At 53.7% G+C, this 25,720-nt stretch overlaps 1 protein-coding gene across 1 annotated transcript in view; it reads right to left on the minus strand.

Moving 5' to 3' along the window:
* Nucleotides 1–20,181: 20,181 nt before the first annotated feature.
* Nucleotides 20,182–25,720, minus strand: part of DYNC1H1 (dynein cytoplasmic 1 heavy chain 1) — a 72,070-nt gene continuing 66,531 nt past the window's right edge. Inside the window, exons 70-78 of the mRNA XM_004376718.2 lie at nt 25,375–25,545; nt 24,923–25,140; nt 24,707–24,810; nt 23,504–23,715; nt 22,873–23,026; nt 21,871–22,013; nt 21,548–21,716; nt 21,162–21,289; nt 20,182–20,529 (exon numbers count right to left, since the gene is read on the minus strand). Of these exons, the coding sequence (XP_004376775.1) occupies nt 20,401–20,529; nt 21,162–21,289; nt 21,548–21,716; nt 21,871–22,013; nt 22,873–23,026; nt 23,504–23,715; nt 24,707–24,810; nt 24,923–25,140; nt 25,375–25,545 (1,428 nt within the window). The 3' untranslated portion in view covers nt 20,182–20,400. The remainder of the gene's footprint in view (nt 20,530–21,161; nt 21,290–21,547; nt 21,717–21,870; nt 22,014–22,872; nt 23,027–23,503; nt 23,716–24,706; nt 24,811–24,922; nt 25,141–25,374; nt 25,546–25,720) is intronic.

Consider the following 25,720-nt stretch of genomic DNA (forward strand, 5'->3'; position numbering starts at 1 on the left):
ATTGGCAATGGTTTTTGTTTGTAAATCCTAACCTCTATAATGTTACTGAGGCAGGATTAGAGGCAGTTATGTTAATAACACAGGACTCAATCTACAGGATTAGGTTGTATTTTGAGTCAATCTCTTTTGAGATATAAAACAGAGAAGTGAGTAGAGAGGAGAGGGACTTCATACCCCCAAGAAGGAAGTGCCAGGAGTGGAATGTGTCCTTTAGACTTGGGGTTCCTGCTCTGCGAAGCTCCTAGACCAGGGGAAGATTGATGACAAGGACCGTCCCCCAGAGCCAACAGAGAGAGAAAGCTTTCCCCTGGAGCTGGCCCCCTGAATTTGGACTTCTAGCCTCCTAGACAGTGAGAGAATAAATTTCTGTTTGTTAAAGCCAGCCACTTGTGGTATTTCTGGTATAGCAGCACTAGATAACTAAGACAATAGCAATACTCCTCAAATTGATCTACAGATTCAACAAAATCCCTATAAAAATCCCAGCTGGCCCTTTTGCAGAAATTGACAAGCTGATCCTAAAACTCATACAGAAATGTAAAGGTCTCCAAATAGCCATAACAATCTTGAAAAAGAACAACAACACTGGAGGACTCACACTTCCTGACTTCAAAAATTACTAAAAAAATAAGTGACTGAATAACCAGAACAGAGATAACGAGAACGTTGACACAATGTAGAAAATGTGACCAACGTCACTGAACACTATGTGTAGAAATTATTCAGTGGAAACCATTTGCAGTGTGAACTTTCACCAAAAACACAATATTTAAAAATAGTAATACTAAGTGACTGAACAGCTAACATCATCTGTGGCAGATTCAATTCGCCTATTCCTTTCATCGTTCATTCAAAAGATATTTTTGAGCAGTCACTCTTTTGGGAGTCATGGAGTTGACGCTGACTCATGGTCACCCTGTGTGAGTCAGAGTAGAACTGTGCTTCATAGGGTTTTCAGTGGCTGATTTTTCGGAAGCAGATCCTCAGGCCCTTCTTCTGAGGCACCTTCTTCTGGGAGAACTTGAACTGCTAACCTTTCAGTTAGCAGCTGAGGGGGTTAACAGTAGGCTCGTGGATGACAGTCTAGTGAACAGAGCACAAGACAACAGGAAACTTCTACAAGGTCACCCTGGCCTGCTGTGGAGCGCAGAGGAGGGGCTCCTGTAGGAGGTAACATACTAAGACCCAAAGGTTAAGTAAGAGCCAGGTGTGGGCAAGGGCAGGGGGCAGCATGCAGGGGAAGGAAGGGCTGTGGATGACTGAAAGGGGAGGGCACCTGGTGCCTGTAGGGACGGGGAGGGGGCGGTTAGAGGAGGTCTATGTGGTCGCAGCCTGCTCTTGGGGAGGGGCAGTGAAAGGTGGGGTTGGAGAGATGGAGAGATGCTACTTGTGGGCCATATTAGAGCTTCACCCATGGGAGTCAGCCAAGGTTTTGTAGCAGAATTACGTCCTTAAAAAGTCCTCTCTGGTGGCATGTGGGACATGAACCAGAGGGGCCCAGCATGGAGGGATGACACCAGGGATCGGGTGGCCTGAAGGGGGGAGCATTAAGCTATTGAGCAGTCAGAGGAGGGGTGAGAGGGGGGCGAAGGAGAGGGGGAGCAGAGAGGCCAGGCGGTGCCTTCCTGGTGATAGGCAGTAGTGGGGAGACACCTTGCTTCCCTGGGTGCAGGGCTCTTGTGGCCTCACACTCATTGCCATGGTGACGCCTGTGACACCACTTGGTTCCCAACTGTTAGACATCTTCTCCCTCCTGACTGGGAACAAAATGGACATCCCACCCAGAAGGTGAGCCACCCTGCCCCACTGACCCTGGCATTTTGAACTCAGCTGCCTTAAATACCAAAGTCGCCCATCGCCAAATTTGTCTCAAGCTTGGATACACAATGGCCCTAGCTAGACTAACAACAGGCGCTACTTGTACCCTTCTGAAACCAAGCTTTTGCTACACCAGGCTGGACCTGGGCTGTTTTTCTGGGAGTAGAGGAAGCTTCAGTCCAGCCTGGGTCTTTGGGCTCGTGGGTGTGGAGGTACAAGGCACAGGTGTGCCCAGGTGCACCTGGCAGGTTCTCTTGCCCCGCAGGAAATGTCACCACCTGGAGTGCCTTCACCCTTGAGCTGCTGTCCCTCCTCCCTTGCTCATGAAAGCCAGGTGGATGCAGGATGCCTGTGGGTGTCTGGGGCAGGGGTGGGAGGTGGCCCTGGCCAGGAAGAGGAGGAGCTGGACACTGCTGGACCCAGGCAGTGCATGGGGGTCTGTCTTAGTCATCTAGTGCAGCTATAACAGAAATGCCACTGGCGGACGGTTTAACAGACAGAAATTTATTCTCTCACCGTCTAGGAGGCTAGAAGTCTGAATTCAGGGCATCAGCTCCAGGGGAAGGCTTTCTCTCTCTGTCGGTTCTGGGAGAAGGTCCTTGTCATCAATCTTCCCCTGGACTAGGAAATTCTCAGTGCAGGGACCCTGGGTCCAAAGGACACGCTCCTCTCCTGGCGCTGCTTTCTTGGTGACGTGAGGTCCCTCTCCTCTCTGTTCGCTTTTCTCTTTTATATCTCAAAAATAATTGACTCAAAATACAACCTAATCCTGCAGATCGAGTCCTGCCTCATTAACATAACTGCCTCTAATCCTGCCTCAGTGACACCATAAACCAAAAAAACCAAACCGGATGCCGTCAAGTTAATTGCGACTCATAGCGAACCTGTAGAGAGGCTGGGATTTACAACATCTAGGAAAATCACATCAGATCACAAAATGGTGGACAACCACACAATACTGGGAATCGTGGCCTAGCCAAGTTGACACCCATTTTTGGGGGACACAATTCAATCCCTAACACGATCCCTGTCCCATGGCAGTGAAGACATCAACCCCCACCGTGGATTGGGAGCCCTCACCCTGTAGGAGGAAGGACCATGCCCTCTGAAGGTGGAGGTCCCTGCTCCACAGGAGTGAGGATGCGCCTCAGGGTGGGGTCCCTGCCTCTGAGACCCCTTTTCTCTCTCTCATGTGGAGGAATGTCCCCCCTACCAGGGTCAGCCATGCAGGGTGGGGTAGCCCCGGTGAGGGGTGGGGACTCAGGCATGAAGTGAAGGGTTGAGGAGAGGACAGCCCAGCCGGGTTCCAAGGTGGGGTAGCCCCAGACATCTCCGTCCAGGCTGAGGGTAGGAGGGAGGCCCTGGGCTGACCGCACGGGCTTTGCTCCCGAGCAGTGTGGACACTGCCCTCCCCGCCCTCAGCCCCAGGAAAGGACCTCATGATGCGGGTTCTCCTAGGAACTGGGCCTGGCCCCTGTCTGCATGCAAAGCTACACAGTATTTTCAAAAACAAGATATTTTAATTTGAAATGTTTTCCTCTAGACCAAATGGATTTAAAATGGTCCACAGGCAGCTGTGGCCGAACTGGTGTTTTTGTGGGGTTCCTGTCCCCTGACCCACCCTGAATGGCTCTTCTTTCTTGTACAGCTTGGTGATCTGATGGATTCTCATCAAAGCCCAGGCCTGGAGAGGTTGGCTCCCCTCAATACCAGGTGAGCAGGCGACGCTCTCAGGGGGATGAGGTTGCCGGGGGCCACATCTGAAATGTCTTTGTCCTTCTAAAACTTGGTCAACACTGTCTCCAACTTGAGTTATACCTTTTGACCTTTTTTCAGGTGGTATAAGGGAAAGGGAACTGCAAAAACAGGAAAACAACAGCCTGCTGCCTTGTTAATGTATTATATCCCAGAATAATTGTGCGAAGGATTGTCTGGTCCAAACAATACCAAATATGGTATGAAAGTGTCAGTCTTTAAAAATGCATACTGTAAAAAGAAAACAAGAAAAGAAAAAACAAACCTGTGATTTGTGCACCAAAATGCAGAACCTACCGTCCTCTCTGAAAGCCGTCGCGATACAAGGCGGTAGAACATCTTCATTTGGAACAAGTCATTTTTTTTTTAACTGTAGTAAAATTCACGTAACATAAATTCACCATTTTAAAGTGGACAATTCAGTGGCATTTAGTACACTCACAGTGTTGTGCGACCATCACCACTATCTGGTTCCAGAACATTCTCAGCACTCCAAAAGGAAACCCTGTATCGTTTAAACAGTCACAACCCATTCCCTCCTCCTCCGGCCCCTAGCAACCACCAATCTGTTTCCTGTCTCTGTGGATTTGTCTATTCTGGACATTTCATATAAATGGAGTCATACAATCTGTGGACTTTTGTGTCTGGCTTCTTTCACTTAGTATAACGTTTTTAGGGTTCATCCATGTCATAGCGTGTGTTAGTACTTTATTTCTTTTTATGGCAGAATAATATTCCCTTGTATGGATATACCAGAGTCTCTGGGTGGTGAAAATAGTTAAGCACAGGACTACTAACCGTGTAACACATGGGGGTCTTTCTCCCGTGGAGCTGCTGGGAAGGTTTGAAACACCAACATTTCCGTTAGCAGCTGAGCATCTAACTGTTGCACCAGCAGCGTTCCTTGCTCATGTCTTGGGGCCTGCTGTAACAAATCACCACACACTGGATGACCTTAGTCTCTCACAGCTGTGGAGGCCAGAGGTCTGAAATCAAGGTATCAGTAGGGCTGGCTCCTTCTGGAGGTTCTGAGGGAGAATCTGGCCCCTCCTCTCTCCCAGCTTCTGGTGGTTGCCGGCAATCCTTAGCGTTGCCTGGCTTGTAGATGCATCACTCCACTCCCTGTCTCCATCTTCACACGGCCTTCTCCTGTGTCTTCTCTATGCGTTTCTTACAAGGACATCGGTCATTGGATTGGAAACCCTGGTGGAGTTGTGGTTTAAGAGTTCTCCTGCTAACCAAAAGATTGGTAGTTTGAATCCACCAGCCTCTCCTTGAAAACCCTATGGCACCATTCTACTCTGTCCTATAGGGTCACTATGAGTCGGAATCATCTTGACAGCAATGGGTTTGGTTTTGGCTTTGTCATGGGATTTAGGGACCACTCTAAATCCAGGATGACCTCACATCAACATCCTTAACTCGATTATGTCTGCAAAGACCCTTTCCCCAGATAAGCTTACACGCGCAGGTTCTGGGTGTTAGAACCCATCTTTTTGGTGTCAACATTCAACCCACTACCTAGGACCCCCTGAGAGAACTTTGGACAAGATCCTCCCATCAAAGAGGACGACACTGGGTGGCATGCAGATTCTCATTGCTCGGTGGACTACTGGTGCATTTATTTAAAATGTCACTCAGTGTGGAGCATTCTGGAGCTTTTTCCAGGGCAGGGCTCCCTTTGAGCTTGGTGATGCCCCTGGGTGGTGATTTCCATGGGAGTGAAAGTTGATCTTGGGGTAGTAGGCCATGAAATAAGAACCAGCCTGCACAGAGGGCATGAGTTCACAGCCTACAGACCTCTCTTCCTGTTTCACATCGCAGACTGCTCACTCTATTAGCCCCATTTTACAGATGAGGAAACTGAGGCTGGGAGAAGCTACGGTCGACGTCTGAAATCATGAGGCTGGTTGGTAGCAGACCTTCTCCTGTGTCTTCTCTATGTGTTTCTTACAAGGACATCGGTCATTGGATTGGAAACCCTGGTGGAGTGGTGGTTTAAGAGTTCTCCTGCTAACCAAAAGATTGGTAGTTTGAATCCACCAGCCTCTCCTTGAAAACCCAGATATTTGGACCCAGGCAATCAGATTCCAGGCCTATTGGCTCTGCCCCCAAGGGAGCCTTCGTGGTTTCCGGACCACCTGAGCCACACCTGAGACAGCAGGAGGAGGGCCACGTCTTGGGCAAAAATGAATTAGCTTGGAATATGTGTGGGTGCATTCAGCAAGCACTTGCTGAGCGCCGATTGGTTATGTGCCTGCTCTGTGCCAGGCTGGGGGGAGGCAGTTGTGAACAGGTTTCAAGCCCAGAGCATGGGGCAATGTCAACTGGAGAAGCTGCAACATCACCTTGAGAGATGAGGAGGTACACGTACAGGTGGGTTTGACGGTCATGACGATGAAGGAGGGAAATGAAGAAGGAGGCTGCATGTAATGGCAGGTGAGGGGGTGGGATGTGAGCTATGGGGCCACCAGGAAGGCTTCATGGGAGGTGGCCTTCAAGTCCAGACCTCATGGGAGGCAGGGGACAGCCGGTGGAGACCAGGGGAAGAGCCTTCAAGGGCAGGTACAGCCGAGGCAGAGTGCCTGACCTGGGAGGGGCCGATGCTCAGGAGCTGTGGGGGGACCAGCCCTGTGATTTTTGACACATCAAGTTGGGAGGGTCTATAAAGCAAAAGGAAGAAATGAGGAAGTAAAAGAGCTAGACAGAAGATTTCAAAGGCTGGCTCAAGAAGACAAAGTGAAGTATTGTGAAGACATGTGCAAAGACCTGGAGATAGAAAACCAAAGGGGAAGAACTTTCTCAAGCTGAAAGAACTGAATTAAAAATTCCAGCCTTGAATTGCAACTCTGAAGGATTCTATGGATTCTTAGAAGCAAGGATGGCGAGACAACGTCTCACATACTTTGGACAGGTTATCAGTAGGGATCAGTCCCTGGAGAAGGACGTCATGCTTGGTAAAGTAGAGGGTCAGCAAAGAAGAGGAAGACCCTCCACGAGATGGATTGACACAATGGCTGCAACAATGGGCTCAAGCATAACATCGATTGTGAGGATGGCGCAGGACTGGGCAGTGTTTTGTTCTGTTGTACACAGGGTCACTGTGAGTCAGAACCGACTCGATGGCACCTAACGACAACAACAACACTATGGGGAAAATACTAAATGACGCAGGAAGCATCAAAAGAAGATGAAAGGAATACACAGAGTCATTATACCAAAAAGAATTGGTTGATGTTCCACCATTTCAGGAGGTAGCACATAATCAGGAACCGACGGTACTGAAGGAAGAAGTTTAAGCTGAGCTGAAGGCATTGGCGATAAACAAGGCTCCAGGAATTGACAGAATACCAAATGAGATGTTTCAACAAATGGATGTAGCAATGGAAGTGCTTACTTGTCTATGCCAAGAAATTTGGAAGACAGCTACCTGTCCAACCAACTGGGAGATCCATATTTTTGCCTATTCCAAAGAAAGGTGATCCAATCTAATGCAGAAATTATTGAACAATATCATTAAAATCACATGCAAGTAAAATTTTCTGAAGATCGTTCAAAAGTGGCTGCAGCAGTATATTGATGGGGAACTGCCAGAAATTCAAACCTGGATTCAGAAGAGGACATGGAACCAGGGATATCATTGCTGATGTCAGATGGATCCTGGCTGAAAGCAGAGAATACCAGAAAGATATTTATGTTTTATTGACTGTGCAAACCGATTCGACTGTGTGGATCATAACAAATTATGGATAACACTGTGAAGAATGGGAATTCTGGAACACTCAGTTGTATTCATGAGGAACCTGTACATAGATCAAGAGACAGTCGTATTACCGCAATAACGCAGATTGGAGCCTCCTGCTGCAATAGCCAATTCTGAGACAGGGGTGAGGTGAGCAGCAAGAGGTTTATTATATATCGATATGTAGGAGACAGAGGGGAATAGATTCCTCCGAAAAACCCATCTCCCCCACGGGGGTCGGCTGAAGGCTTTTATAGGGACAGGATTATGGGTCTTAGAAATATGTGTTAGTTCCCCCTTGAGGTGGTCATGTCTCAGATGAGTTAATCTTCTACTGGTATTCTTGGGGGTTATCTGGCGACATCCTGGTTTTCTTGTCACAAGACAGGTGCTTTGTTCGGTTTGTCATTCCTAGGTCATTATCACTTGTTTTCCACCTTCCAAGGAGGAACATTCGTTAATCTTAAAGCTTTTGTAGGGACTGGAACCGGAAGGAAAGACAAGATCATGAGACAATGTGGCGGTTAGCAACGGGGAGCGAATACTAGTGAGCGGGGCGTACGCAGCCTCTTCCAGTCATTCGAACAGAACAAGGGGATACTGCATGGTTTAAAGTCAGGAAAGGTGTGTGTCAGGGTTGTATTCTTTCACTATACCTATTCAATCTGTTTGGGCAAATAATCTGAGAAGCTGGACTATATGAAGAAGAATGTGGCATCAGGATTGGAGGAAGACTCATTAACAACCTGTGATGTGCAGATGACACAACCTTGCTTGCTGAAAGTGAAGAGGACTTGAAGCACTTACTGATGAAGATTAAAGACCACAGCCTTCATTTCAGTATGGATTACACCTCAACATAAAGAAAACAAAAATCCTCACAACTGGACCATTAAGCAACATCATGATAAACAGAGACAAGATTGACATTGTCAAGGATTTCATTTTGCCTGGATCCACAATCAACACTCATGGAAGCAGCAGTCAAGAAATCAAAAGATGCATTGCACTGGGCAAATCTGCTGCAAAAGAACTCTTTAAAGTGTTGAAAAGCAAAGATGTCACCTCGAAGACTAAGGTGCGCCTGACCCAAGCCATGGTGTTTTCAATCGCCTCATATGTATGCAAAATTTGGACGATGAATAAGGAAGACCAAAGAAGAATCAATGCTTTTAAATTGTGGTTTTGATGAAGAATATTGAATATACCATGGACTGCCAAAAGAACAAACAAATCTCGTCTTGTAGGAAGTACAACCAGAATGCTCCTTAGAAGCAAGGATGGCGAGACTATGTCTCACTTCGGACATGTTATCAGAAGGGACCAGTCCCTGGAGAAGGACATCATGCTTGGTAGAGGGTCAGCGAAAAAGAGGAAGACCCTCAGTGAGATGGATTGACACAGTGGCTGCAACAATGGGCTCAAGCATAACGATTGCGACGATGGGCAGGACCGGGCAGTGTTTCGTTCTGTTGTACGCAGGGTCTCTATGAGTCGGAACTTACTCAATGGCACCTAACAACCACAACATCAGAGAGGCCAGCAGTGAGGTAGTGGGGGTGGGCACTCAGGGGCAGAGCTCAGAGGTGGGAAGGGGCCCACAGCTCCAGAGGTGGAGGCGGGGAGTGGTGCCTGGAGTCAGATGAGGTGGGAGGTGGAAGGAAGAGGACTGAGGCTAGGGTGAGGGGGCAGTGGGGAAAAGGGGTTGAAGTGTCGCAGCCAGGACTTGGCTGCAGACAGACTTGGTGGCTATGGGGCAGAGGGGATGATAAAGACTCTTGTTAGGAAACTTCCAAGCCTATAACATGGCCACCCCGTTTCATCTGCCCCACCCTACTCATCATCCCTGGGTCTTTTAAACGAAAAGACCTTTTAGACACAACCACAGCCCCCTTAAAACCAGGTGCTGTTGAGCTGTCTTCAGCTCATGGCTACTTCGACCATGGTGATTCCATGTGTGTCAGAGTAGAACTGTGCTCCATAGGGTTTTAATGGCTGTGGTCTTTCAGAAGTAGATCGCCAGGCCTTTCTTCTGAGTTTGCACTGCCCAAGGCCTCCACAGCACCCTCACTGAGCCTTAAACGCTCACTTGGAATGATCAAGTCTGTTGAGCTGTGGGTTTAGCTGAGCTCATCTGGAGCTTTGGAGAGAGACAAGAAATCAGCTACAGCCCCAGGGGGTAAAGAACATTAGTCAGCGTGGGGTACGGGGGGCGGGGAGGAGGAGAGGAGGGGGCGGGGCGGTGAGGGTGAGGGGTGGAGTTATAAGGAGGCCAACCCAGCTAAAAGCGCCTCAGATTGTCACTTAAGTGGCCGAGAGGGGCTGTTGAGTTCTGGGGGCAGAGAGCAACTTCCAGGGATGGAGAATGGGGGATGAGGAAGGGGCTAGGGGTCCCCTCCTGCGGCACTTTGACCCTTGGCAAGGAAGAAAGGTCGGACACGTGGCCAGGAAGAACTGTGTAACAGAGCTGGTGACTTCAATCGGAATAGTGTTGACTTCAAAGAATTCTCTAGCAAATCTGCATGACAAGGCTTCTCCCCAGGATGCCTGACTCGGGGAGCCCGGGAGTTTGGGAGCTCACCTCTGCCCCACCTGAGAAGCTGCCAGGACGAGGGGAGCCTGAGCTGCTGGCGCTTTGGTGCCCAGGATACCCCCAAGGGTGGCGTGTGGGAGAGAGGCGCAGAACTCAGCCACAAGGCAGCCTTTAAACCGGTTTCTGGTTATGTTCTTAGCCTCAGTTTCCCCAGCTGTAAAGTGACCTGACACTTTCATACCATCAGCAAACTCCCATCTATTAATTGAATCCCTACTTCTCATCAAAACTGGCCCCAGATTCTAAGCAGATGTCATTTCACGTGACTCCCCAAGCCACTGGACTGGTGGGGGGATGGCTTCACACAAGTTCAGAGTCAAGTCAAGTCGGGCGGGAGTCCAGAGTCCCCATGGTCAGCGGTCACCTTCCAGGGGCATGGGGGTGGGGGGGCAGGGAGAATGCTACAGGTGACAGCGGTCTTTTCCTGGATCCCAAAATACAGCGTGGAGCCTCCGTGTTCCTGAGCACGGACATGCTTTGCAGACTAGATTCTTGCCTCTCTTGCGGTGACGTGCTCATGGGTGAGTGATGATACAAGGAACTGGGGGTGTCCACGTGCGAATCACGGGGGCCCAGGGCTTCTGGGCAGAGAATGAACGCATTGTCTGTCATTATATATTGTTTAATAGCTTTTGTCTTAACCATGTGCTTGAAGTACCTTTCTTTTTTTGACTTTCCAACATTTTTTTTTTAAATTGTGCTTTAGGTGAAAGTTTACAGCTTAAGTTAGTTTCTCATACAAAATTTGTACACACATTGGGACGTAACCCTAGTTGCTATCCCTATCATGTGACAGCACACTCCTCCTTGCCACCCGATTTCCCGTGTCCATTCAGCCAGCTCCTATCCCTTTCTGCCTTCTTGTCTTGCCTCTAGACAGGAGCTGCCCATTTGAAATACCTTTTGATTAAACAGATACATAAAAGATTCTTTAACTTGCTGCCCGCCAGTTGGTCTGGAACCCTGTCTGGGGAAGCCCTGATGAGACAAGCAATTTAAAGAGCCCTTCGGTGCGGGGCGTGTTTGTGATCGACGCCTCTTCCAGCAGGCCCCGAGACACGAGGATTCTCTAAGGAAGCAGGTGACATGAAACTCCACAGCGGCTCGTGGTCTCCATTCTCTTCGTGGTTGTTTTATTCCAGCGGCTATTCCTTCCTTGTCCTTTTTGGGGTGCGTGAGTTCTTTTGTTTTGTCTGACCCTCACATTTTGTAGGAAAGTCTCTCTGAGTTTTTATGTTGCCCTGGGCAAGTCACTCCGTCTGTCTGGGCTTAAATTTCTTCATCTGTTTCAAGAGGGGAGAGGCGATTTGAACTGAGTTGCCGGGGGGCCCCCAAGTTCCTTCTGGCTGTCATGTTCCAGAACGGTGTCAATGAATTTGTGTGAGCTTTTCCCCCTGAATTTTCTTTATGAGAGCATCAGAGAGCAGAAGCCACATGCTCAGGGGCTGTCCCCAAGCCCAGGGGCTGACTCACTAGTGAAATCCCCAGCTGCCTGTGGGGTTTTTTTAAACTAAGAAACTTTTTTGAAATCTCCCTGGATTTATCTTAGCGAGGTATAATTGGCTCCCACTAAAGTTCATGCTTTTGGGGTCCAGCTCTGAGTTGTGACAAACATATCCTTCGAGCTGCCACCTCCACTACCAAGATACGACACGGAGCCTTCACCTCAGAAAGTTCCCTAGGCCCTCGGCTCACCAGCCCTGCCCACACTCTTGCAGCCCACCATCAGTGCTTTGTCCCCACTAAATCTTTTTCAGTTAAGTGACAAATCCACAAGCTGCCCGAGCCATGGCGGGTCTGAGGCACGGCCGCCCCACCTGCATCCGAGCTGCGTTCAGTGCAGCCAGCGCCAGGGCCCGCTTCCAGAAGAGGAGGACGCGCCCTTTCAAGGTGCTGGCTGGGGGCAGGCTGGGAGGGAGGGAGGACGCGGGCGGCCTGGAACTCCAGCCCTCGTCCTGTCCTGAGCCCGGACCCCTCCCTGGAAATTGTCTTCTCTGTGGTTCTTGGTGTTTTTGTCATAGGCCTTCTTTACTCTTCCAAAAACGTTATTAGCTGCCTGCCAGCCAGGTGGCCCCGACTCGTGGTGACCCGGTACACAACAAATGAAACGCTGCCTGATCCTGCGCCATCCTCATGACTGGGTGTGGATCGGACCGTTGTGACCCATAGGGTTTTTATTGGCTGATTTTCTGAAGTAGATCACCAGGCCTTTCTTCCTAGTCCATCTTAGCCTGGAAACTCTGCTGAAACCTGTTCAACATCACAGCAACACACAAGCCTCCACTGACAGACGGGTGGTGGTTGCACATGAGGTGCCTTGGCCGGGAATCGAACCTGGGTCTCTCAGGTGTAAGGTTTCTGTTACCGCAATAACGCGGATTGGAGCTGCCTGCCGCAACAGCCAGTTCTGAGACAGGGGTGAGGTGAGCAGCAAGATGTTTATTATATATTGATATATAGGAGACAGAGAGGAATAGATTCCTCCAAAAAACCTGTCTTCCCCACTGTAGATCGGCTGAAGTCTTTTATAGGGACAGGATTATGGATCTTTTGTGCTAGTTTTCCCTTGAGGTGATGATGTCTTAGGTGAGTTAACCTTCTACTGGTATGATTCTTAGAGGTTATCTGGTGACGTCTTTGGGGATTATCTGGCCACATCCTGCTTTTTCTTGACACAAGATGGGTGCTTTGTTTGGGTTTTCATTCTTAGATCATTATCACTTGTTTTCCACCCTCCAGGGAGGAACACTGGTTAATCTTAAACCTTTTTGTAGAGACTAGAAAGGGAGGGAAAAATCATGAGACAATGTGGCGGTTAGCAATGGGGAGTAAACAACAGTGAGCCGGGCCTACGCAGCCTCTTCCTGTTCTACCACCGAACCGCCATTGCCATCATCTTCCAAAAACCAGAGGCGTTCGTGTGCCAGTGCCTTGAGAGTCTTTCTTTCACTAGAAACCAGCAGTCATTTTTCCAGGCTGCCCGGGTTTAGTGGGGAAGGTTCTGGAACAGCTGGCTCTGGACCTGGGTTCTTCCAAGGGCCCCTCTCTGGGCCTCGTCTCCTGCGTCTGTCACAGAAGGGCTGGGATCTAGGCTCCCCTGGCTCGCAAAGCCCACGTTCCTCTGGCTTTGGGTACAGAGTGAGGGCCTCGGGCCTGCAGGGCTGGTGGGTGGTCCAGTCTCTTCCGGATGCAACAGCCGGAGCCTGTCTCCTTGCTGCTCCCCTGGCTCTCCGCCTTCCCATCTGCAGTGGCCCAGGTCCCCCCACCTCACCCCGCCTGCTGGGGGGCAACCACCCCTCCCCCCAGGCCCCGAGAGTCCATCTAGGCAGGAGCCAGTGGCCTGGGCAGTGGATACCCCTGTTGACTTGCTCTTGAATACAAGCTGCTGTCAGCCCGCCTCCGTAGAAGGCATAGCCAAACCTTTGTTTTCCAGGCCAGTCATAGAAAGAATCGCGCGGATTTGATGGAAGGCATCTGGAGAGAGGTAGGTGCTACGAAACCCGGTCGATGATCGCGGCAGCTCTTGGTTTGTGCTGTCTGAAAGGGCATCCCCTGGCCCCCCGACACACACACTACTGGGCTGGGCACTGGACTGGGGACTTGTGGCCTCCGGGGACTTTGAGGATGCTGACTGTTCTGTGCCGGGGTCCCCAGACGCCAGGTCTGCGAATCCAAACACTTCCAACCAGTTTCTGAACTGAAATGGTTACAGGTGCCCACAACCATTTTCACGTGGCTTACTTTTGAATCAATAACAAGGACAACTGTCCAAAGAGGCCCCAGGAGGTCTCCACGACCAGCGTCCTGCATTGACTGGGCACAGGCCAGCCCAGCATCCTCTCCCACTGTGTGTGTGCATTTTGGAGTCCCTGGGTGGTGCAGTCAGTTAACATGCTCAGCTGCTAACCAAAAGGTTGGTGGTTTGAGTCTACCCAGAGGTGCCTCAGAAGAAAGGCCTGGTGACCTACTTCTGAAAACTCATCCATTGAAAACCCTATGGAGCACAGTTCTACTCTGGCACGTACGGGGTCCCCACAAGTCAGAGTTGTTGACTTGATAGCAACTCGTACCTGGTATGTGTTTGATGGAAGCTAGTGTTACATAGGAGTGGTTGGAAGTGTGCACATACCCAGCCATAGCTTATCAAGCTGATGGATGGCCTGTCTTCTTTGGGTGCCTCGGGCGTATCTAGAAGCTTCCTTCCACATAGCCTTGAAGTTGATCAAAGCACAGCTGCCCATCATGTAACTCAGGAATTGACGGGTGATGGACAGGTGGCGGAGGGCTTAGCGTTTCTCAAGGAAGAACACTGACACAGGAAGGAAAAAGAATGACAAATAGGAGCTCCTAGTATGAGAGGTAAAGAGCGGGGTGGTGGTGGTGTTACTAGACACTCAGGAAGCGCCGCCACAAAGCTCCCCCCGCCCCCGACATGGGTCTGGGCTGCCCTGCGGGTGGCAGCACCACCAGCCACAGCTTCTCGGACAAGTCACTTGTGTTCGGTTCATGACCAGACCCCGGCACTTTGGAAACAGCGTTTGGGCTTACATACTCATTTCACTTCCCCACACGCACGAGTTTACCAGCTGCCGTGGATTCGGCTCCGACTCAGGGCAACCCCTTGTGTCAGAGTAGGACTGTATGCCATAGGGTTTCAGTGGCTGATTTTTCAGATGTAGATCACCAGGCCGTTCTTCTGAGGGGCAACTCTGCAGAGCTGCTGGCAGGGAGGGGTGGTGTCTGCACATCCTGCTCGGGGAGTCAGGACAGGGGGTGAGCAGGGGCTGGTGGGGGGCTGCCCTGGCACTGGCCTCGCTTGTCTGTCACCACGAAAATGGCCCTTTGCCCTTTGGAAGTGACTCCAGAGGAAATGAGAGATCAGACACACCACGTGAGGGCAGGCTGGTCTGGGCCGAGCCATCCAGCCTGTCCCGAGCCATCCAGCCTGTCCCCAGCGCTGGGTCAAGGCTTTCAAGTGACAGGACTCAGGCTACCCTCTCCCCCTGCCTCAGCCGGGATGATGGGACCCAGGCTTTTTGAATGTTGATCAAACGTGTTTTGGATTTATTGGCAGGGGAGGTCACGCAAAACGTGCCAGCATCAGTGATGGAAGAAATCACTGGTGCATATAAGAGAATGTTTTCCTTTCCTGGGGCTGCTGTGATAGTACCACCAACTGGGTGGCTTAAAGAACAGAAATTTATTGTCTCCCAGCCGTGGAGGCTGGGAGTCCCAGATCAGAGTGTTAGCTGCATTGATTCCTTCTGAGGGCTCTGGAGTCCGCTCCACACCTCTCTCCCAGAGCCTGGGGATCCTGGCTGTTGCGAGGTTTGTCGGGGCATCATTCCAGTCTATGCCTCCATCTTCCTGTGGCTGTCTTCTCTGTGTCTCTTCTCCTCTTTTATAAGGAGCCACTCAGATGGGATTAAGACGCGCCCTACTCCTGTGTACAGCTGATAACTAAAAGCTCGGCAGTTCGAACCCACCAGCTGCTTCTTGGAAATCCTATGGGGCAGTTCTACTCTGTCCTACAGCATCGTTATGGGTCGGAATCGACTTGACCGCAATGATTTTTTTTTTCTACTCCTATAGTACCTCATGTTAACTTGCTAACAAAGATCCTGTTCAAAAACCTTATTTCTAAACAAGGTCACATTCACAGGTTCCGGGGGTTAGAACTTAAACATGTGTTTTGGGGGGACACAGCCCATAACAGGGAGTGTGTTATACGTTTATTCCGCTGCTAGAAATTGCTTACTGACTTAGAAGGACTTACGTCATCAGTTTTTAGATCCTTTTGATGGCGACTCGGAAGATACTCCCAGTCATTCAGGCTATAGTGTCAATGGCTGCTCTCTGGTGACCTGTAATGTGACTTCACAGACACCGAAGTCGACGAGTCCAGAAGGAGTTACTTTAGAGGCCTCTGTCTCGTCCAGATGTCCGGACCTTCTCATCCAGGCTGCCAGCGGGGCACCTGCAACCCCAGAAGTCCTGGATGTGGACATGCAGCCTGTGAGCGAGCAGGAGGACTTGAGAATGACTGAGGAGCGGGGGCCAAGGGCAGCCAGCCCCTTCTGCGCTCACGTGGAGCCTCCGGGGCCAGGCCAGCCCGGGGAGAGCAGAGCCAAGGGGTGGTGGCTGCCCCCTAGACTTGGGAATGAGAGAGACAAGGGGCCCAGACTCTCACTTTTCAAGAGAAAACTGGAACTTCTACTTGCAGAGCCTGAAAAAAATAAGAGAAAGAAGCAGTACGTGGCCTAAACCAAGGTAAGGGACTTCAGCCCAGGAAGGGGCCCTAACCCCACGGACTCCGTCAAAGCTTGTGTTACCAGTGGCCGTCAAGTCGACCCCGACTCATGGCGTCCCCACGTGTGTCATGTGCCAGAGTAGAACCGCGCTTTGTAGGGTTTTCAGTGGCTGATTTTTCAGCAGATTGCCAGGCCTTCCTTCTGCAGTGCCTCAGAACCTTCTGGTTAGCAGCTAAGCATGTTAACAGTTTGCTTCTCCCAGGGACTCTAAAGCTAATGCTAATGACCATCAAAAAAGTTTTAATGGGTCACTTGGACCTTCTGGGAGCCCTGGTGGCACAGTGGTTAAGAGCTCAGCTGCTAACCCTAAGCTTGGCAGTTCGAATCCACCAGCTGCTCCTTGGAAACCCTATGCGGCAGTTCTACTCTGTCCTATAGGGTCGCTGTGAGTTGGAATTGACTCGATGGCAATAAGTTTTTTTTGTTTCTTTGGATCTTTTCATACTTCTTAAATAGTAAACACTTGTGTTTCCACCAACTGATTACAAATGGGTTTTCAATCTAGGGAAAGGCCCTGTGACACCCTCCCCATTCCACCCCTCTGGATTCCAGAGACCGTACACTGACTGTGTACGCAGCCTTAGACTGGCGGTTCTTCTTTAGCCTTGATCCTGGGCTCCACCTAATCCTGCTCCTACTCCACCTCGGGTTTTGCACACAACTTTCTTAACGGGGGAGGGGTGGGTTCTACAGTGTTTAAAGTAAAACACAACAAAGGAGCAAATTGTCGTGGGCTCTGTGCCCTGCTGGGCTCAGCTCACCTTTAAATTTTATAAAAACAGACCTTAGTTTTTTAAGAGCAGTTTTAGGTTTAGAGAAAAATTGTGCAGAAATTACATATATCCCCCACCCCTGCACATCAAACCCATTGCTCTCGAGTTGATTCCGACTTAGAGTGACCTTGTAGGACACAGAACTGCCGCATAGGGTTTCCAAGACTGTAATCTTTATGGAAGCAGACTGCCACATCTTTCTCCCGCAGAGCAGCTGGTGGGTTTGAACAGCTGACCTTTCAGTTAGCAGCAGAGCGCTTTAACCATTGCACCACCAGGGCTCCCCCCTGCACACTTTCCCCTGTGACTAACATCTTCACCCCCGTGGCGCATTGTGACAACTGATGCAGCAGTACAGAGGCATCGCTGCTCACAGATGCCCACAGCTCACGGGAGGCTTCCCTCTGTGTGTTGGGCGGCCCAGGGGGTTTTGACAAACGCATGATGTCACGTGTCCACCATCACAGTACCACACAGAATAGCTTCATGGGCCACCCTAAAACTGCCCCGGGCTCCACCTCCTCATCTCTCTCTCCCCCAGCCCCAGAACCCCTGATCCTCCCTCTGCCCTTTGGGGGGAACCTGGTCCTCTCTCTGTCCTTTAAGGGGTCCCCAATCCTCTCTCTGCCCCCAAGGGGAACCCCAATCCTCTCTGTCCTTCAGGGGGACCTGGATCCTCTCTCTGTCCTTTGGGGGGATCTCAGATCCTCTGTCCTTCGCGGGACCCCAGATCCTCTCTCTGTCCTTTGGGGGGGACCCTGATCCTCTCTGTCCTTCAGGGAACTGCAGATCCTCTCTGTCCTTTGGGGGGACCCAGATCCTCTCTGTGTCCTTCGGGGGGATCTCAGATCCTCTCTCTGTCCTTTGGGATCCCGGATCCTCTCTCTGTCCTTCAGGGAACCCCAGATCCTCTCTCTGTCCCTTGGGGGAACCCCAGATCCTCTCTCTGTCCTTGGGGGAACCCCTGATCCTCTCTCTGTCCCTTGGGGGAACTCCAATCCTCTCTGTCCTTTGGGGGGACTCCAATCCTCTGTCCTTTGGGGGACCCCGATCCTTTCTCTGTCCTTTGGGGGGACCTTTGATCCTCTCTCTGTCCTTGGCTTGCTGTAAAGGACGGTGAGGCCCGAGAAAGGCTCAGGTCACGCAGATGAGAACAGTCTACATAAATTCTGCAGGGAAACAGTCCCTGGGCGCTGCCTCTTACATGTTCAGAATAGAGTACTTATCGCCCTCACTGGTACAGCGGTGCAGAAAGGGCTCTGGGTGTTGGATGGCTCAGCCTGTGACCGCCATCAGGGTCTCTGCAGTGACATCTAAGGATAACAGGTGGCTCTTCTGCCTTTTTCAAATGACAGGGGTTTGCTCACTGGGCTTTGTTCCGTCACTGAAGGCAGGAGCCGGCCGGGTGCTGGTGTCCCCTCCACAGCTGCAGCTGCCACCTCTTTCCCAAGTCTGGTGCCCTCAGCTCGCCTGCCCGAGACAACACTGTCCTCCAGGGCAATAAAGTGACTTCAGCCAAGAGGCGCTCTCCTTCCATGGGTGGGGTGCCTGGGTTAGACCTGGGCCCGGGTCCCCACCGCCCGGCAGTCCTGCGCTTATTTCCACACCGGCCAGGGCCCAGGGGTCCTGCCTCACCTGGGCGGGAGGAGCTGGCCCTTAGGGGCCCTGCCTCACCTGGGCGGGAGGAGCTGGCCCTTAGGGGCCCTGCCTCACCTGGGCGGGAGGAGCTGGCCCTTAGGGGCCCTGCCTCACCTGGGCGGGAGGAGCTGGCCCTTAGGGGCCCTGCCTCACCTGGGCGGGAGGAGCTGGCCCTTAGGGGCCCTGGGAGGCTCAGCCCCACACGGGGCCTGTTCTGATTACACTTTCTGCCTAAAATGATGCCAGCCACTGTGGCCAGAGAGGGCGGGCAGCAGGACCCATGCCAGACCGTCCAGCCCTTGCCATGGCCACAGATGGTGAGTGCCCGGGACCCCAGCAGCAGAGGAGGCGCTGGGCGAGGCCCACCACTCCCAGGGGTCTCCACTGGCGTGGGGGTGGGGGGGGGTCCTAGTGCTTGATGAAATAGCAAAGGAAACCCTCAGGACAGTCCTGGTGGGGCCCGCACAGGACAGCACTGCCTGCTGTGGAAGGCGGATGGACACCTGTCTCCATTAGCTCATCTCTGGGCCCCGCCTGCAGCGTGGAGTCAGCCAGGTCTCAGGTCCTAGCCTGGCCTTTAGGACCCGTGGGCCATGGGTCTTTCCCTCTTGTGCTATGGGGTCCTCATTCCGTTACTAGAGCCACCCTGTGCCTCGGCCGCACCTGTGGATGGGGGTGGGACACTTGGGGATACTTTAAGCATGGGGACACTCCCACAGGGGCCGCCTCTGGTGGACGCTCCCCCTACTGTCCCGGCACATCCAGCGCTCCCCAGGAGAACATGCGAAAGCCTTAGCCCCTTGCTGTGGAACTGCTGAGGATCCTTAAAGGTTCACAGGACGTTAAAAACAGGCCCCCAAATGTCGAGCTGATACAGCTCTGGGCCACAAGCCCATGAAAGTTGTTACAGAGCTTCAGACACCAGCTCGGCTCCGTCCCCAGCACTGTCACTCCCCACTGGAGATGGGCCCCCAGGCTCCAGCTGTCAGCGGGGACTCGAGCTCTCAGTGGGGACTCAGAGCGTCACTGTCTATGGGAGCCATTTATATCAGCCACGCTGTCACTGAGGTCCTGTGCCCAGAGGCCCTACAGCCATGCAGGGTGCTGCCATGCCAAGCCTGCCAGCACAGGTGGGCACAGCCCCCACTCGCAGCCATGGTGAGGACCAGCCGCCCGGTCACCCGGGTCTGCCCCATCTGAGAACTGGCAGTCTCCACGGCCAGGCCCTTGGGCTGGAATGCAGCTGCTCGGGGAGGTCTCCAAGATCCCGAATGACCAGCTCAGGGCGGCCTGGCCAGAGCTCTCCTGGCCTGGCCGTTTCTCCGTGTGAAGAGACACCCCAGGCTCTTTGTCCACAAGTGCTGCGGCGGCCTTGAGGTGCCGGGGCAACTCATGCTCCCGTACAACCCGCCCACGAGAGAGGAGGTGTGTGGGGGGCCGTGGCCCGCCTTCCTGCTGAGAGAGACCAGATGGCGCGGGCCAGTGGGCCAGGGGTGGCGACGCCCTGTGAGCAAGGCTGGTGCAGAGACGAGGCGGGAGCCGGGCCATGCTTAGTGTTTTATTTCAAAACAAGCCATACTAGAAACCCTCGAAGTACTTTCTCTCTTCCATCTCCTCTCCCAACCGTCAGGCATCATTCACTCCCTGTTCTCCGACCTCAGACCAACTACTTTCTTCTCCCAAGTCCAGGCCTTCTTCCAGACGTTTTAATATCAATAAATGTTAAATAGGAAATTTTACTATCACAGAAAGGGGAAGCGAGTTTTCGTTTTACTCTGTGCACAAGACGGCGACGCCGCGCTCATAGAAGCTGCGCGGGTCTTCCTTGGTCGCGATTTCAAAGTCTACGGTGAAGATCAGGTCTGCGCGGGTGAAGTTCAGGTAGACAGGCAAGGTCACCTAGGAGAGAAAGACAACTTACTGCTGGGGACTGAACCCCAAAATACAGACTGAATTCCTGCCCCTATCCCTGTGGATGTGACTCTGTTTGGGAATAGGGTTTTCTTTGTGGGAATGAGGGCATGCCAATGAAGGGTGGGTCCCAAAACTAATCACTTCTTAGCAACACAAAGAGCAGCAGAGACACAGACACACACAGAGGTCAGGGACGCCAAGGTACCCCTAAACGCCTGGGGCTACCAGCAAGCAAGCAAGGCATCCACACGGCAGAGAACCTGACTTGGACTTTAGCCTCTTGAACTGTGTGACTGTAAGTCTGTGCTCTCCAAAGCCCCCCACCGGCACTATTTCTGTTCCGACTGCACTAGACCTGAGACACTGATGGAAAAGGTAAGAAAAACTGGGAGGTCGCCGAAAGCTGCAGGCGGGCTTTGGTTGCAGAGGGGCTTATAGAAGAGGGCCACGTGCTCTTCTCTGAGGACGCGGGTGACTTCCAGCTACAGGCAGAGCTGTGCTCCTCATCTTGCTGGAGATGGGAGGTGACTTCGCCCTGTCATGCCCAGTGGGGTGTCCTGGCCTGTAGAGTCCCCAACCACAGGGAGGAGCGTGCAGCTCTCGGGTGCAGCCCTTACCACACTCGCCTTCTTCTCTGCGTTCGTCTGCTTGACCCAGCGGAGCTGTGTGAGGGGGAGGATGGTCGAGATGGCATTGGAGAGCGACAACTTGTTGTTGCTGCACGTGGCCCCTTGCAGTTTCAAGCCTGTGAAGAAGGCAAAGCCCAGTCTGAGGTGGACGCAGCCGCGCCACGGAACTGTCATAGGGAGTCTCGAGCCAGTAAGCCCAAGAGCCCCAGCTTGTCATCCACACCTCAAACCACACACCCGGGCACGTGTTCCAGCATCACCCGAGTCCCCTGCAAGGGGACATGTTGGCGAGCTGAAGGCCCGGGGCAGGAGTGACCTCCAGGGGACCGCTGAAGGAGGAGCTGGCTCCGCACAGCCTGGGTGCCTCGACTCACCCGTGACCCCAAAGCTACAGGCGTCGAGCGTGGCGCCCTGTGAGGTGGTGACGTTGACCTCCAGGCAGAGCTCCTCCAGGGACCAGCTGTTGGCCTGTGCCACGTACTGCCTAGTGGCGGTGATGTAGGCCTCGGGCACAAACAGGCCGCCCAGGCACACGTGGATGTTCTGTGGGGGACACAGCCAGTCAGGACGGTAGCCCGGCTGGGCCCTTCTGGCCCGCACAGCCTGGGGGCTAAAGTGGGGTGCTGCACCCCCAGGCCCGCACGGCTGCCCCGCCCCCACTTTTAGGAGCTTCTTTAACCTCCTTCCAGAGACACACCTTTAGCTCCTTGGCGCCGCCAGACGCCGCCGCCAGTGAGATGCTCTGCAGCTGTTTGACCCTCTCGCTGAAGTCAGACACCCACTGGATGACAGTCATGCCGGCCGGCACGGTGTAATGGGACCAGCTCCGTGGCAGGATCCCTGCAAGCAAGGGGGCACCTGGTGTTGGCTCTGAGGGTCTGCCCAGCACAGAGGAGCACCGCGCCCGCTGCTTCCCCGCACGGAGCAGCGTGAGACCCCCAGCCTCCTGCCCCTCTGTACCTACTATGGCCCCTGTCCTGGGGGACTCCCAGGGTCCAACTGTCTGGGTGGTGTGTGTGGAGAACCACAGCCACCTCCCAGTGAAACCAGGGCTGGAAATGCACAGCCCGCCAGCAGCTCAGTGCCCCTGGCCCAACGGTGGCCTGACATCCCCCCGGCTGTGAGAGGACCACCTCGGGGACACCGCACCTCGGGCCCGGGCTGGCGGCCATCGGCACGCACGCTCAGTATCAGTGTCCGGGCCCGGGCTGGCGGCCCTCAGCACGCACGCTCAGCGTATCAGTGTCCGGGGCAGGGCTGGCGGCCCTCGGCACGCACGCTCAGTATCAGTGTCCGGGGCAGGGCTGGCGGCCCTCAGCACGCACGCTCAGCGTATCAGTGTCCGGGGCAGGGCTGGCGGCCCTCGGCACGCACGCTCAGTATCAGTGTCCGGGGCAGGGCTGGCGGCCCTCAGCACGCACGCTCAGCGTATCAGTGTCCGGGGCAGGGCTGGCGGCCCTCGGCACGCACGCTCAGTATCAGTGTCCGGGGCAGGGCTGGCGGCCCTCAGCACGCACGCTCAGTGTATCAGTGTCCGGGGCAGGGCTGGCGGCCCTCGGCACGCACGCTCAGTATCGGTGTCTGGGGCAGGGCTGGTGCCCGGCAAGTCCCAGGCTGAGTGCACGGGGGCCCCGTGGGCTGTGGGGCCCAGCCCCGCCCCTGCCCACCAGGCCACCAGGAGGAGCCCGCTCCTGCCCACCTTTCACGAGCTCATTTATGAGCGTGCGCAGGTAGTTGGTCTGCTTCTTCTTCCCTTCACACACTTGCACGACATCGGCGAGGTCCTGGCGAACATCCTGAAGCAATTTAGCTCCCATCTTCACTTCTCTCTCAAAGAATCTGAACAAAGGATCCTAAAGTCGTTCGGAGGGAAGACGAGGGCGGAGTGAACAGAAGGGTCTAGGGAGGGACGGGACTGCCAACAAGAGCACGTCACCCCAGAGTCCAGAGTTTACAATCCCGCCTAGAGTCGCGAAAGCATCCCTCGAGCAATGGCCTTGGACCAGAACGCACGTAAACCGGAGGCTGTTTGGAGTCCCACGGCCCCGCCTGACCACAGACACCCCAGCAGTACTGACAGAGGAAGGACGGCCGCCTCACTGCCCCTTGGAAGGTGGACAATCTTCTAGATTATCTTCAGCTGGTTTAAAAAAGGTCAACTCCCCCCCCCTTTCTCAAAGCAGACTTTACGAACTTATTTCCAAGGAGCCCAGGTATGCAGCTGCTTTAGACAACCTCGGCTCAGAGCCCTCGCCCGGCCTGACAGCTGAGACCTTCACCCCGAGAGCCGGGGCACGCGGAGGCCCCACAACCACCGCGCATCCCGCTACCTTGATGTTCTCCACGGTCCGCTTGAGATGCGTCAGCGTCTGGGGGATCAGATGCAGCCAGTTGGAGGCGGTGGTGTGCAGCGTCCTCATCCAGGTGGGGCGCCCGTCTGACGTGGAGTCCGTCCGCGCCTTCTTCTCGGTCTCGGCGTACGCCAGGTCGTCCTCATCCTCCAGCATCTGCATCTTCAGCATCTTGCTGATCATGTCCACGCCTGGGCGCGAGTCCACCAGTGTGGGGCGGGAAGGGCGGGGCGGAGGAGGAAGAGAGTGAGTGCGGAGGCCCCCACGGGGTCCACACCCGACAGCTGCTCAGGGGAGAAGGGCCCAGTGGGGGCACGTTCTTAAAGCACAGACCGTGCCTGGCCACAACGACGAGCAGGCACACCGACGGACCCTCGGCATGAAGTCCAGCACACAACTGCTGAATGTGAACCAGCGGACCCGTCTTATCCACAATATCCAGAACAAGCAAACACACAGAGACCAAGGGTTATCAGTGCTTACTGGGGACGGGGAAGCTACCACCGAAGGAGGACTGAGTTTCCGTTTGGGGAGAAGGAAACTTTTAGAAATGGATAGTGGTGATGAGTGTGCAGCGTGGGCAGCGCATTTCACGTCACTGTATTGTACACGTAAAGACGGCAAACTTTTTGTTACTTGTGTTTTACCACAATTAAAAAGAAAACCGAATGAGCTGGCCCGTGATGTCAAGGCCAGAGCTAGAGCCCCCATGCCAGGCAGCGCCTGGGATGAGCCCGACCCTCCCCATGCCCCTCGGTTCTCATGTCTGCGCACCCGGCAGACGCCCCTGCTCTGCTGCCCCCAGCACTGTCAGCACGGGGTCCTCTGGCCACGCCGCCGCCGCTCCCTGGGCGACAGGGATGACCTCCGTGGGCATAATGGCCCCCAGTGTGCGACCTTTAAAGCATTACTTCATACTAGGCGGTTTTTACCTCTTTAGAGAAAAATGAAAACTTTACTTCTGAACATAAAATGGAAACCTAAATGTAATTTCCAGACCTCATTAAGTGTAAAGCTTTTCCCTCGGTACTGGGAACACTGCAGTCTTCTCCCCTCCTGACAACCTGGAGGGGCTCAGGGGCAACGAGTGAGCAGCTGAAGGGTGAGCTGGTGGGGGGTACTGGCCAGGCCGACCCCAGTGGCAAGGGGAGGGCTCCCGAAGAGCAGAGGGCAGCTACCCACCCTGCGTGGTGAGCAGGACTCTCTCGGCATTGTTGGGCAGGCCCAGCCAGGAGGGCGTCTGGGTGTCGGGGAGCAGCTCCACCCACTGCACAAACTCCTCTCGCCTGAAAGACCAGCAGAGGGCACACGTGGGCGGCTGCGCTCCAGGCTGCTGGCCAAGTGCAGACGCCGTCCGAGGCTCAGCCGCGCTGCCCCCTTGACCGTGCGGCCACGTACCTGATGCCATCGGGCATCTGGATGTCCTTGTGCCCATCCACCTTGCAGGCCAGCTTGAACTCGCTGTCGAAGCTCTTGGTCGTGAACAGACGCTCCAGGAAGGTGTTCAGCAGGCGCTGGTCAAACTCGTTGTCCACGCGCCCGCCATAGATGGACTGGGCCATCAAGGTCTTGAGCGCCGACCACGGGATCTTGTCTGGAGAGATGTTATGCCTTCCCTGGGGGGAGACGCTGGGCTGATACGCACCCTGAGGGAAGCAGCCCCAGCCACCCACCCCAGCCCCCTCTCCTCACACGTGCACCGAACAGCACACTGTTCTCGCTGGGTTTAGGCTGCTGCGCGGTGTCTGTTTGTTCCTCTCAGCTGAGCAGATTATCACCACGACCTGAGCTTTTCTACGTGTGTTTCTCCCTAAATGAGCCTGTGTCCTGGGACGGGACCGCCCACTCGCCTTGGCCGTGTCATCCAGCCACGTGTCCACGGTGTCACAGGCTGACCGCAGGTCTGACTCCCCGAACTCGTACTTCTTGGACCACCCCAGGGGGGCGTATCTGAGGCGTTCCTGGATGATGGCGTGGAACCAGGCCAGCAGGAAGTACAAGCGGGCGCGCTCATTGGGAGACTGGGTGAGTAAAGTACACAGGACAGAGTCACCAGACAGCAGTGCCCAGCCTGAGGAGACGGGGCGGGGCAGACAGATTGTCAGGACCAGACTGAGGGGACGGGGCGGGGCAGAGAGAGTGTCAGGACCAGGCTCAGGGGACGGGGCGGGGCAGACAGATTGTCAGGACCAGGCT

This window comes from Trichechus manatus, unplaced genomic scaffold (genome assembly GCF_000243295.1).
Source record: "Trichechus manatus latirostris isolate Lorelei unplaced genomic scaffold, TriManLat1.0 scaffold00045, whole genome shotgun sequence".
Taxonomy (NCBI): domain Eukaryota; kingdom Metazoa; phylum Chordata; class Mammalia; order Sirenia; family Trichechidae; genus Trichechus; species Trichechus manatus.